Source organism: Camelus ferus, chromosome 2, assembly GCF_009834535.1.
Source record: "Camelus ferus isolate YT-003-E chromosome 2, BCGSAC_Cfer_1.0, whole genome shotgun sequence".
Taxonomy (NCBI): domain Eukaryota; kingdom Metazoa; phylum Chordata; class Mammalia; order Artiodactyla; family Camelidae; genus Camelus; species Camelus ferus.
Genome location: NC_045697.1, coordinates 100111568 through 100124714, shown reverse-complemented (window position 1 = coordinate 100124714; position 13147 = coordinate 100111568). Strand labels below are relative to the sequence as shown.

Below are 13147 nucleotides of genomic sequence, written 5' to 3'. Positions count from 1 at the left end.
GGCTCATGTTATCCCATTCCTAAATAAAGGAAGCAGGCTGATACCTAAGTGTAGGCCTGATGAGGCCAATATTTGACAGTGTTTCTCTTCTGTAGCCAAATGCATGCACGTAAGGCAGATGGCTTTTCCTCTGGTTTTGCTCAATTCCCAATCCCTGTAACTAAGGTACCTCCCCCTTGAAGGTGGAGCACAGAAATAAGCTAGGAAAGAATACAAATTTGAATTCTTCCAGTACCCCCGCCTTGCTCATGACAGTTCAGTGTGGGGAGGAAGGGCAATGGAATATAGATTTGGGAACAAACACTGACAATAGGTTTGTGTTTGAGACCTAGCTCTGCAGCTTACTAGCTCTTTGGATAATTTAATTTACTTTAACCAGCTTCAGCTTCTTTTTCCATAAAATGGGAATAATAATTTCTACCCCATAAGGCTGTTGTGAATTAATAATGTATGAACATGCCTAGTACATAGTAGGCATTCAATAATCAGTAGATACTGTTTATTAATAAATGATTATCTATTAATTAAAAGCTCACTCTTACTTCATTGACAGCTTAGCAAATAAGATTTAGTGGCGTAGAAGAAACATTTCAACTACCCATAGAAGCACTGGCTGTATCTCATTTAAACAGTTTGTGTTGCCTGGGAGAATGGGATTCTTGGGTCCCTGGGTGACTCACGTTCTTTGACAACCATTTCACCAAAGGAGTTAAAACAGCTTGCTTTGGTGCCAAAAAGAAAGCCCCAGGATCCTAATGTCCATGGGAGGGTGGCAGGGTCTGACAAAGCCTACAAAAGTAAATGAGATAGAAAGCCAGAAGAGCACCTTCTGCCTCCTAGTGGGGAAAATCTGTCATTTAATTGAGGAGAGAGTCACACGTGTGTATGGGTGAAAGGACAACAGAAAACGAGAATCAATAGGTATGGAAATGATTAGTGGGGTTTGTCATTACTGCCCAAACCATGTAAGAACTTAATTTACTTTTTGTAATCATCTCAGCATCATGATGCAGCTGTTGGCATCATCTTTTGTCAAATGTTTGCTTCCCTATGGTGAATCAGGAAGGAGAGAAGAGTTTTGGTCAACCTTCAGTTGTATTTCCAGCTTGTCAGGATTGTTAAGTGATAGAAAATCTCGTGCTGTTGTTCCTCTGTGTATACTTTCTCATGCAGCCTTTGTTAAAACATGGGAAGGGATAGCGCTCCACTGTGAATCATCAAATAGGATGAATTAAGATTGACTTTGTCTTGGAGATGTTTATTGAACTGTCGGCACATTTCACTAAACTCCAGATTCTTTCCCTATCCCTTCATATATTTAGTCTAGTGACTTTTATTTTTCTTTCCATTTGGGAAGGAAAAAATTATTTTGCAACCCTAGTTGTAAAGATATAATCTTCATATTTGGTCAACAAGAAATACGGTGCTAGAAATAAATGAGTGTTAGTTAATAACCAGCATGATCACCCTATGTATCACCTTGTGTATTATTTCAGCACTTTTTTTGCCCTTAGGTCTCCTTTTGATTTTTTTTTTTTCTTAAATTTGCAGTTACTTGCTTTCAGCATTAGAAAGTTTAGAGTAGAAATCAGAGTGATAATGTAATACTTAAAGCCAAGATATAGTAATATTAATTAGGTATGTATAAGATTAATGGTAACTTACAATTAAAGACCAGGACTTTTGGTTTAAGCTTTGTGGGCATTATTTATTCCCTTCTTATACACACACACACAGACCCAATCATTTATGAACTTCATATCTATAAGTACACATATAAAATTTCACAATTGAGGAACTAAGTCTTAGAGAGCTAAGGCTTGCTTAAGATCAAACAGCCAGAAAATGATGGATCCAGGAGTGTGACCTTTCAATGGCCTTTCTCATTAAAGTTCCCAGGGAACCACTAAAGGACTGCAGTACCACCTTGAAGGGAAGAACCTTGTCTTATTCATCTTTGTATCCAGCTCCAGGCAAAGAACAGAATGGAACAAGGGGGTGATGTCACTAGAACTTTATTTTAGGAAGATAAATCTGGCAAGGATGAGTGGGATGAAAAGAACAGGAAAAGACTGGTGGCGTGGAAAGCAGTTTCAATGCTATTACATCAAGACAGAAAAAGAGCTAATGAGATCATGAATGAGGGAGCAGCATGGAGAAAAGAAAAGAGGCAGTGAATGTGGAAGAGATTTAGGAACAGTGAGTTGATGGGACTTGGTGACCATGTGTAGGTGGTGAGGAGTGTCAGGTCCTTTGATAAATATCCATTCATGTAGCAAATATTCCTGGAGCATCATCTGTGTGCCAAGATCTATTCTAGTTTCATGCCACTGTGGTTAGAATAGATGCCTGAAATAATTTCTGTCCTCTTAAATTTATTGAGGCTTGTTTTGTGTCCGAGTATGTGGTCTATCCTAGAGAATGTTCCGTGTGCACTTGAAAAGAATGCATATTCTGGTTTTTTTGGATGTAATGTCCTGAAAATATCAATTATCTAACTGCTCTATGGTGTCATTGATTTTCTGTCCAAGATCTATTCTAGATGCTGGGGATGTAATAGTGGATTAGGCACATGAAGATTTTGCTCTTATAGAGCTTACATTCTCATTGGAGGATGTAGATGTTCTCCAGAAAGCCACTATATCCCATTATATATTCTCAAGGAATTGGCTTATGTTATTATAGGGGCTGGCAACTCTGAAATCTGTAAGGCAGGCATACAGACTGGAAATTCTGAGCAGGGGCTAATGGTGCTGTCTTAAGGCAGAATTTCTTCTTCCTCAGGGAAACTTCAGTTTTGTTTTTAAGGCCTTTCAACTGATTGGGGAAGACCCACCCAGATTATTTAGGATAACCTCCTTTATTTAAAGTCAACTGATTATAGATATTAGTTCACATCTACAAAATACCCTAAATTAGCATTTGATTGAGTAACTGGTATTGTAGCCTAGCCAAGTTGACACGTAAAACTAACCCTCACAGAGGAGGTGTAAGAATGACCAGTGCAGGGAGAAAAATCACTTAGGGTGTAAGAGTAAGTACTGGCTTCTGTGGGTGGGAGACTCAGGGAAGGCTTCTCTGTGTGAATAGATATATCCTCTTATCGATGAGGCAGATGAGACTGGGGAATACGAGGTGGCTTAAATAAGGCCAACCGACTTAAATGGCTAAAACAGCTATTGATTGGCCCTGCTGTCTTTCTGACTCCAGCATGTGTGCAGGAAACACAACAGACCCTGTCTCCCAGGAACGGTCAAGGGGACCAGAATGTTCGGCATTTTTTCCCAGGAGGAACACCAGTCAGTGAGCAAATTTAGATTAGGAACTTGTTCCTTGAATGTAGAGCCTGAACACAGAGAGGTCGATTCCAGCTTTGGGGTTGGGAGTGAAGGGGACACTTCATCCTGTGTCAGCCCCTCCCTCACGCTGCTGCCCTGGGACCGGCCTTCTTCCAGCGCCCAGCTCAGGGCTTTTTGTGTGAGTGAGTCATTCTACCTATAGGACCCTACTTTTCCTCCGTCTCCTTCATGTGTACAATGTCTGTGCAGCCCTTGGGTCTGAGCTTTGGCACCTGTGAAGGGAAATTCCTCTGTGTACCCAAACTAGGATAGATCTCTCAGTTACAAGCCTCCCGCCAACTCCGTGTTCTTCTAATGCAATACTTAGTACTGTTGTCATTAAGTCATTTATTTATATTTTATTAGTGCCTCCCTCTCCTGTTAAACTACCAAAGGGAAGGTGCCAAATCACTATCATGCTGATTCCCAGGGAGGAGCAGAGTTCTTGGCACATATCACTTGTTGGACGGATGCATGGATAAAAGAACTAATAAGTGTGACATATACCTTCCAAGCAGTAAATCTGCAGGGACTTCTAAACAATCATCTGGAAACACGACACGTCCAGGTTGCTCCTCTCCTTTTCCTCATCCCGGTCTGAGCAGATCCCGTCCATAGCTAATCCCATCCTTGGCACGTGGGTTCTTCTCAGTGTCAGTTTCAGAGGTAGCACTTCCTGAGCTCTTCTCTAATTTCGGGTGTCCTTTGTAAGCATTCGCACCTAAAGCCTTCTAACACAGAGAAAACTGTTAGAACTGTGAGAACAATAGAAGATGAGAGTGAGGGAACAGGAGGGAAGGATTCCAAGAATAGTGCACATTGAGGAGAGAGAGTCAGGCATGGATGGTGTGCCCTAAGGATGCCCTGTTAAAAGACAGACAGTCCTCTTTCTTCTTGCCCCAGGCTGGAAATTCTGACTGCTTCTGCCTGTGGTCTGGAGTCTTGTCAGTGAGAAGACTCTGACTCGAGCAGTCCCTGATATCTCTGAGTGGGCTCTTGTGAGCCAAGTTGAGAGAAAGCTCAGTTAGAAGTTCCCCCACCACACCTACCAAATGCCCCTCTTATCCTGCCACTCGGAGCACGGCTCCTGCGGGCTGGCACGTGAGGATGGCAGTAATGCAAGCACATCAGCTGTATAAACCGTAAACCATACTTTTCACTCTGGCCTCTGATGTGACAACCACCAGCCTGGCAACAGCCTAAAACGTCACTTGGGCTGTGAAGTGCTTCCAGGAGCACTTCTGCCCCTTTTGTGTGAGACCCCAAATATCAACAGAAATGGGGCTTTATTTTGCAGTTGTCTTCTGACTGTGGGAAAAGACATTTTGGATTGATTTAAAAGTTGCCACTCTCAGGTTATCCTGAAAGGTCTGTGCAAGTTTCCCCATGTGCATTCTTTCCACTAAGAGATTCTTCCTATCGAGAAAGCAAGAAGTCTCTCTGTTTCTACAAACTTTACATTTTCTGAAATTTGGAAGACTCAGATGCAAATGATAGGGGACACTCCTGGGACCCAGACAGATTTTGGCTGTAGCACCACAGAGAATAGCAGAAGGCACACCAGCCCAGGCGTTAGGAGTCAAAGGTCCGAGCCTTGCCTCTGCCACAAAGCAGCGCGTGACCTCGGACACGTCTCTGGGCTGTAGGGGACTAGGTGGCCACCGCAGTTACCGCCGCGCTAAGCTGTATGGTTCTCATTGCAGGCATCTTTTCCACAAGTCCTGTGTTGACCCCTGGCTCCTAGACCATCGCACCTGTCCCATGTGCAAGATGAACATTCTTAAAGCCCTAGGGATCCCGGTAAGCACAGCACAGTCTACAGCATCGTAATGTCTGTCTTTCCCCGTTACCCGCAAAGCAGGGAGAAAATGTCATACCTGGATTTCCTGTGTCCCCTCAGTTCCATAGCAGTGGCGTCATCTGACGAGGCCGTAAGAGATCTCCCACGTCTGAAAACCCCTCTCACTTTTTCTCAGTCTGAGAACATCTTGACCCTCCCACCATATGCATCTTATTTGTCCGTGAGTTGAGATGCTGCCTGAGCAGCTCGTAGGCTTCTCTTCCAGGCTGCAGAGCACGAGAGCGGGTGGGACCCCGGCAGAGGCCTGACGGGCCGGCGGTCCACTGCTGACCTCCGGGTCCTCACCCTGCACTGTCATCAAGCAGACCTGCAGCCATACTTTCAGAGATCACCCACAATCAGCCGAATTCCAGAGGAAACAAGCTCTTCCCAACAATCGGAGGGGAGGCCAGCCGCTGGGAATCTGGCCCAGGGCCTCTGCTGAGCTCAGATCTCCGTGGAGAGCTGGAGCGAGCAGGAAACCAGAGCCAGAACAGTGTAATTCTAGCGCTACCGTCAAGCTGGTGCCCCCAGTTATATGTTTTATAAAATTGAGTCTCTACCCCCATGCAGAGAATCTGTCCCACCCCACAGCAGTTGGCTGGCTTGGTGCTCTGGGGGAGGGCTTCCCTAGGACCATATCAAGTGAAGGCCACAGACTAGTGGTTGGGGAGCTACCAGCTGCTGGGGTGAGGGCAGGATGCTAGCCAGGACCCCAGATCCAAGGGCGGCACAGAGAGAGGTGAGGAAAACATAGGCGCCGTCTAGAAGAAGCTAGACATGCTGGATGCAGAGACCAGCCTCCCCCTTCCCCGCTCCGCTTTGCAGCCCCCTCCCTTTTGTCACTCCTCACTGCTAATGGCAGAGAATAAATAGAATTTTTAAAGTCCCAAGATGTCACTGAAGAAGAAAGGATCAGGTCAGATATCAAAGGCCTTCTTTAATGCCAAAAGGCTAATTATCCCAGGAATATCAGAGTGTCTCCGTTGGAGAGGGCACACCTGAAGCATCACAAAGCCCTGAATTGGCTGTGTGTTCTCCCCTGTACCAGCTGCCTCCGTGGCAGATGTATGCTGATTTTCCCAGTTGACACACCAAACACAGATCAACTTGTATGACTATAGCTTTGAGCTAGAATCTGAAAGGCAGTGCATTAAATTTCCAGATCAGAGTTGTAAATGCATAACACATTCAAGGTGAAAATCAGTGACAATGAACACAAAACATTAGTAAAAACCCAACATCTCCACCAGATACTGGCGACTTACAAAATTAAACTCAGCGTTTGCACGTTGCACATTCCTGGCTCTAACTGGTTCTTACCAGGGAAGAGGGAAATGTAGGTATGTGTGTGCTTGCATGTGTGTATGTGTGTCTTTGGTCTCCAGAATCTTCAGCATATTCACAGTTAAAGGTAAACAGTCACATCATTGGACCTAGTTCTTCTTGCTTAGGATATTTTCAAAGCTCCCAGTTATCATTCCCAGTGCTCCTTGGTCAGGACAGTGGAGCAGACCATCCCCAGTGGTTAAATTTTGGACTAAGTAGTATTTGACTCCAGACTTTTCATGGGGAGGTGTAACTTCTCCATGTTGTAAAAAAAGACTCGAAAAGACAGCCAGTAATTGTTTTAAGATAGAATTATTGTGTGGCCTTTTGGCTTATTTCCGAAATGAGTAGTAATATTTTAACTTTTAGTGGTTGGGTGTCCTGGCCATGGTTTGATGCCTGTCAAGTCTGGATAGGATTTTACTTGGCACACTTGACTTCCAGAAAAATAAACATCAGTAGCATCTCTGGATTTTGCCAAGGATTCTTAAAGCCCAGCAGAACGGGAACATAGGGCGCACCCGAGCTCCCCCCAGAGAACGGAACAGCCTCTGTGAAGAAGGCAGGCGTGTGTGCCAGTCCTCACAAAGCACCAGGGTGTGTGCCTGCCCTCCGTGCCCTCCGGAGGCTTTTCTGGTATTGTCCCAGAGGATGACACTGAGTCTGGATCTGAGAGGAATTTTGAAAGTTCTGCTCCACCCTTTGCCGTCGGGTAGCACTCTGCCTAAAGTACACCAAAGAGATGATGTTTTTACTCCATTCTTCTACATTTCCATGTAAATGGACAGGCTCCTAGCCTTCTCAATTAGAAAACGCTACCTGCAGCTAACTGAAACCCTTGCCTGGCAGCTTAAAGAAATTGTTTTACAGTTTTCCTAAACTCCTTTAACTCCATTTCTTCTTAATCAAAGAAGATTGGAAAGAGCCTGTCAGTCTCTCTCTGATAACTGGTGCCCCTTAGTCCTACATCTTTCAGAGAGCATTTCTTTGCCTCCTTCTCAATATGCTGAGTTCAGTAAATGTTTGCAGCATTGTAGCCCTTCAGAGGGTGAAGGATGCCAGTCCCAGAGTCGTGTTTATGAAATTCACCCTGAATCCTCCTTTGAACAATGTCCACTTACCAAAGACTCGGTTGCGATCCTGATCCATTAGATTGTCCAAATACAGGGTTTTGTGTTTGACTTGGGGCTTTGTTTTGTCGTTTTTAACTGAGTAGCCTTGTGCCTGCCTGAGCTATAAGGCAAGTAAATATAAGTGGAAAGCTAAGAGCTGGGGACATTTTCATTTTGTAAGTGGACTTCTCTAAAGTGAGCAAACAGTATGAGCATGGCTCCCAGACTGTGAAGTTCCCATTACAACGGTATCTTTTTCCATTTTATTTTGCCAAGAGAAATAAAATACTGAACTGAAAGGGGCATGGGGAGTCCTTATTGTCAGAGTGTTTTCATCCCTTTATCTGCATTAAAGTGCTTCCCCGTCCTTTCTGTCCAGCCAGGTCCAGGGGAGTCTTTGTAGGATGACAGAACACATCAGTGAGCCCCCCTGTAAGGTACCGTGTAACACGGTCTTTCTTATCCCGGCAAATACCTTCTCCTACTGCTATTATCCTGGTATGAATAGGATGGTTGTTGTTGAGTAGACAGTCCCGTGCAGCCGGTGTAGTCACAAGCCCCTCACTATTTAGCAGTTGGTTTATTCGAGGCGTTTACCAGCTGACCTGAATTTGAATCCCTATACGGTATTCACTTATAAATGGGGTTTGACACCTCTTACTAAACATTATGACTGTAATTTCTCTTAGAGGGGTATAAATTGGGTTTCTTTTCAAAATATTATTCTATTTGATGAACCATTTCGAGGGGATATAAACTGTGAGGTTCTGTAAAGTTGGTCTATTAAATATTATATCTAAGCCAAATTATCCGTGCCTGCTCCCGCTAACAGTCTGAGTGAGCTAATTCACTTTTTCTTGTTTCCTCTCCCCATTCTGTGCAAGACGTAACACTATTCCTCTTCGTCCATAAAGTCAAAGCGAACACCCTGCTTCAAAATTAATAAAGTAGTTTTTAAAGAGAATAAGAAAGAAAACAAGAACAATATCAACAAAGTCAGCATTTTGAAAAAGATGTCAACTCTTAATACATATATGGTCACATTTAGATGCTTACGGCTGAGCGGACGACCAGCACAGCACCCTCACTGGGAAAGCCTCTCCTCCCTGACACCCACACACAATTGGTTCTGCTCACAAGCACATTTACACAGTTGTAGGAGAGCGAAGGAAATTATTTTTCCTTCCACCTTCCCAGGTTCTCCAGCTGGGCCCTGTAAATTAAACTCCTACCAGACAGATTAACAAGAGAAAATCAAGCACACGTTTATTAACACATGCGTCGTGCATACACATAGGAGCGCTTGGTGATAAGTGACTCAAAGGGGTGGAAGGTAAATGCATGAGGGAAAGCAGTGGCAGATAAGGGCACGTTAGTCAGGTTTGTTGTATGTTCCATTTTGGCATCAACTCCGGGTCGCTGGTGATAAGAATGTCCTTCCCTTCCTGGCACAGAGAAGGGGACAGCCTTACACATTTATTTCCTGCTTTTAGGCAAATAGAGGAAGGGCGGAGAGCATTTCTTTACCAACTTCTCAACTGTTTCAACTACCAATCCTTATGCCAACCTAGCATATTTTAGGGTGGTATTTTCTGCCCCACAGTGGCATGCCTTACCCCTGCACAGAAATTGAGTTTTTAAAGTATTCCCTCAACTCTACCCTTAATTGATCTAGGATCTGGGTAGATACTAACTTTCCCACGTTTTCAGAGCAGTAAACTGAGACTCATAAAATTTTCAAATCGACATTTACTGAGCACTTAGTAATTGTCAGGCACTATGTGAGGGCTTGCAGTTCAAGATCGATATACTTTAAAAAGCTTGTTCACTTTAAAAAGCTTGTTTCTCACTTGTATGTGGAATAGAAACAGAAAAGTGATTGGTAATTGCAGGGGATTGGGGGTAGGTGAAATGGGTGAAGGAGGTCAAAAGGCATAAACTCCCAGTTATAAAATAAGTAAGTCCTGGGGATTTAATGTACAACATAGTTACTATAGTTAAAACTGTATTGTATATTTGAAAGTTGCTAAGAGAGTAGGTCTTAAAAGTTCTCATCACAAGAATAGAACTTTTGTAACTAATAACTAAATTTATTGTGGTGATCACTTTGTACTATATACATATATCAAATCATTATGGTGTACACCTTAAAGTAATACAATATTCCATGCCAATTACATTATCTCATTAAAACTAGGATTAAAAAAAAAAAGCTTGTGGACTAGTAAAGGGAGACAAACACAGTAACAGATGACCATAACGGAGTGGGAGAGTGTGAAAAGAGTTACAGTGTCAAAGATGACTGCCTGGGAGGGAGCACCACTTAGAAAAGGGACATTTGGCCTGGGAATTGAGGGCTGATGAGGAGTTCACCAGGGTTGATTTGAGACCTTGGGATAGGAGAGGGGAAGGGGAAGATGTCATCCCAAATAGAGGAACAGCATACACTAAAGCACTGAGATAGGGCATAGATGGTGGATTCTGTGTGCTTCCAAAGGCTGAAGGGAGGGCCAGAAAAGGAGGCTGGGGTTAGACTGTCCAGTGCCTGTTTTTCTGTACTACAGAGCTTATAATTCATTCTTTAGGAGAAAAAAAAAAGAATCATACATGTGTTTTTTAAAAAGAGTGCTCTGATGAGAAAGTGGAGAATGGAGTATCCTGGGTTAAAAACCAGGGGAGATTAGGAGACTGGAAGGAGGGTGGGAAATGTTCAAAACCTACTTGCCCATGTCCAGTATCTCAATCGGTAAATTTGGTGGATCAGTCCTTCAGTGAGTTGACTTTTGACAGCTCAGATTTCCATGAATTGGCTCACTGCTAATAGAGACAGAGAAGGCAGAGAGAAAAGAGAATACGGGGGAAGAGGGCATGAGCTGAATTTGAGGTTTTTGTGGGATGATGGAGAGACTTCCAACTGACTGTGGGAAACACAGATGTGGACTCAGGAGACTGATTTAAGAGGGGAAATCTAGGACAGGAGTCCAGCGGTTTGAATTTCTTGCCTTGTGCTCCCAACGAGCCCAGGAATTGTAGATTTTATCTTTTAATCAGCTTCGAACACAATGTAGTCATTGTGCTGTTAATTCAATAAATATCAACCCAGAACTCTCCTCGCCTAATCCTGCCCACCCTGACCTGCCTCCTTTGGGAGTACAGAACTGTGTCACTGTCATCACTCAGGGCCATGTTGCTGTTCAGACTGGAGCAAAAAAAAAATTGGTTAATAGCTATTCTTAATACTTCTCAAGACCGTATCTCTCCACCACCACCTTTTTAAAATAACTTTTTTTGAGTTCTGGTAAAGGCAGAACAACTGAAAATCATTTTTTAAAAGCTGCTTGTGGAAGAGATATCAATATCTTCAATGCCACTTCCAACAGCAGCACTAAGACCAAAGAGTAAAATTTCAAAGTCACCTTGTAAGAGAATAATCTAACAAAGCTGGCTGGCACAGCCTGCCTTGCAAAGCAGAGAGCACACCACCCCCGCCACAACCCCGCCGCCCCTGCCCATTTCTTTATTGTTCGAGTGAAGGCATGACAAATATTTGAAGGGAAGAGTCCTATAGTGGGTGGGTAATTAGACACCCTAGTTTTGTGATTGCAAGATTTTAATTTAGAGGGTTTAACAAATGTATGATCAACTGCATGTTGATTGATATTGATATTGATAAGGAGGAGCTATCATTATAAATAAATGTTATTCCCCCTACATAACTATAGTAATGTATGGGTATTGCTACTCCTGGAATTAAAACCTTGTATCTAGATCTAAATGGAACCTTTGGAAAGAAAATTTGGGAAGATGTTTTCATGTTAATGACAGGAACTATATGTGAAATGTCTTTAAGTAAAGTGGTTCAGGAAGAAAACAGTAAAGAACTTGGTTTTCCTTCGGGACAAAATATCTATGCTGTAGCATCTCATCTCTCACTTGATGACATACACTAAGAACAGGTCCTTTTGTGCTCCTGTCAGCCCAATGCCGACTGCCTGGACGACTTGCCCACCGACTTCGAGGGATCTCTGGGAGGTCCGCCAACCAACCAGATCACAGGCGCAAGCGACACGACCGTAAACGAAAGTTCGGTCACTTTGGACCCTGCTGTCCGGACTGTGGGAGCCTTGCAGGTGGTCCAGGATACAGATGCCACCCCGCAGGAGGGAGAAATCATCTTTACTACCAACAGTAAGTTCCGCCTTGCCATATTCAAGCGCCATCTTCCAAAGGGATGTTGCCTCATGGGAACTGGGAAAAGACACTTTTCCTCTAGAAGAAATAAATAAATAAAGGAGTATAACGTTGCCAGGCTAAACAATCATACCTGACAGACCTTGAGAAGCCCAGCTCACTCCAGAGCCAGCAGGGCAGACAGCAGACCTAGCCCACACAGCAATACCACGGCACTGCACACATCCCGTGGTACCCGAAGCAGGCTGGGTAGTGGCTCTGGCCTCTGAGAGTGGAGGCAGGTGGGAAAAGCAACTTCAGGGGATGTGCAGTGGGGCTGGGATAGGGCACAACCCCAGTCACTCGTGTGCTTGTGTGTGTGTGTGTGCACATGCTTGAGCCTTCCCGAGTATGCACGTGGCTCTCTAGGCTGGTCTGGACCGCATGCAAGACGGTGCTCGCCCCTGTTGCTACAGGACTCGGGTGCAACTGGCATCCCTTTAGATGGGCGATCCTGCAGTGCGATCTAAACCCCTGTACACAGTGACATATTAAAATGTCTTTGGGGTTTCTTCCCCATCTCTGGCATAGACTTGAAGTAAGTGCTGTTCCATTTGCTGGTATTTACAAAATATTAAAATAGCTATGTTAGCAAACAACTGAAGCTAAAACCTAAAGTATTTACTCCACAGACTAACACGGGAGAGATGAAAGCTTCAGGAGTTCTAAGAGAATCAGCATGCAAATGAACTTAGGTTCAGGTTAAAAGGGTAGATGGATATTACAGTTTTTAAATGAGGTGTATTTTTTCCCTTGATAGAAGTAACCTGTTCACTATAGAAAATTTGGAAACGTAGAAAAGCAGATGAAAGCGTATTGGGATAGTTCCTTTTACGTTAGCCTCTTTTTCTTTTTTTTACATATTTGTAATTTTTATATAATACAAAAAATTATTCACACTGAAATTTAAAGATACATTTTTCTGATGAAGAAACATGACAGTCCTCAATGTTGAAAGACTGAAAGATGAAGAAAAGAATTTTTTTAAATGTAGAAATCACTCAGTACCCCACTACCCAGAAATAATCACTCCTAACATTTTGATCATCTTTTCTGATATGGTTGAGACAATAACCATAGGGGTGAACGTTCAGTGTTGTAACCACTAAAAGTTAGAACTTCCACAGGACCTTGACAGAGAGTAACTTCAAGAGGAACTAGGTGGTAAATATCTGCCCTTGCAGGGTTTATTAGTTTGGGATGGACATGAGTTTTAGGTAGACTTTTAGAGGCATAAGGACCTCGATATTGAAACATTGACCATTAAACATTAAAAAAATCCTTAAAGAGAGATTTTG

The 13147-nt window shown here is 43.4% G+C and overlaps 1 protein-coding gene across 1 annotated transcript in view; it reads left to right on the top strand.

Moving 5' to 3' along the window:
• RNF150 (ring finger protein 150) overlaps positions 1-13147 on the top strand; it is a 225570-nt gene that overhangs the window by 169595 nt on the left and 42828 nt on the right. The window contains exons 5-6 of the mRNA XM_032463956.1: positions 5042-5138; positions 11597-11807. Of these exons, the coding sequence (XP_032319847.1) occupies positions 5042-5138; positions 11597-11807 (308 nt within the window). The remainder of the gene's footprint in view (positions 1-5041; positions 5139-11596; positions 11808-13147) is intronic.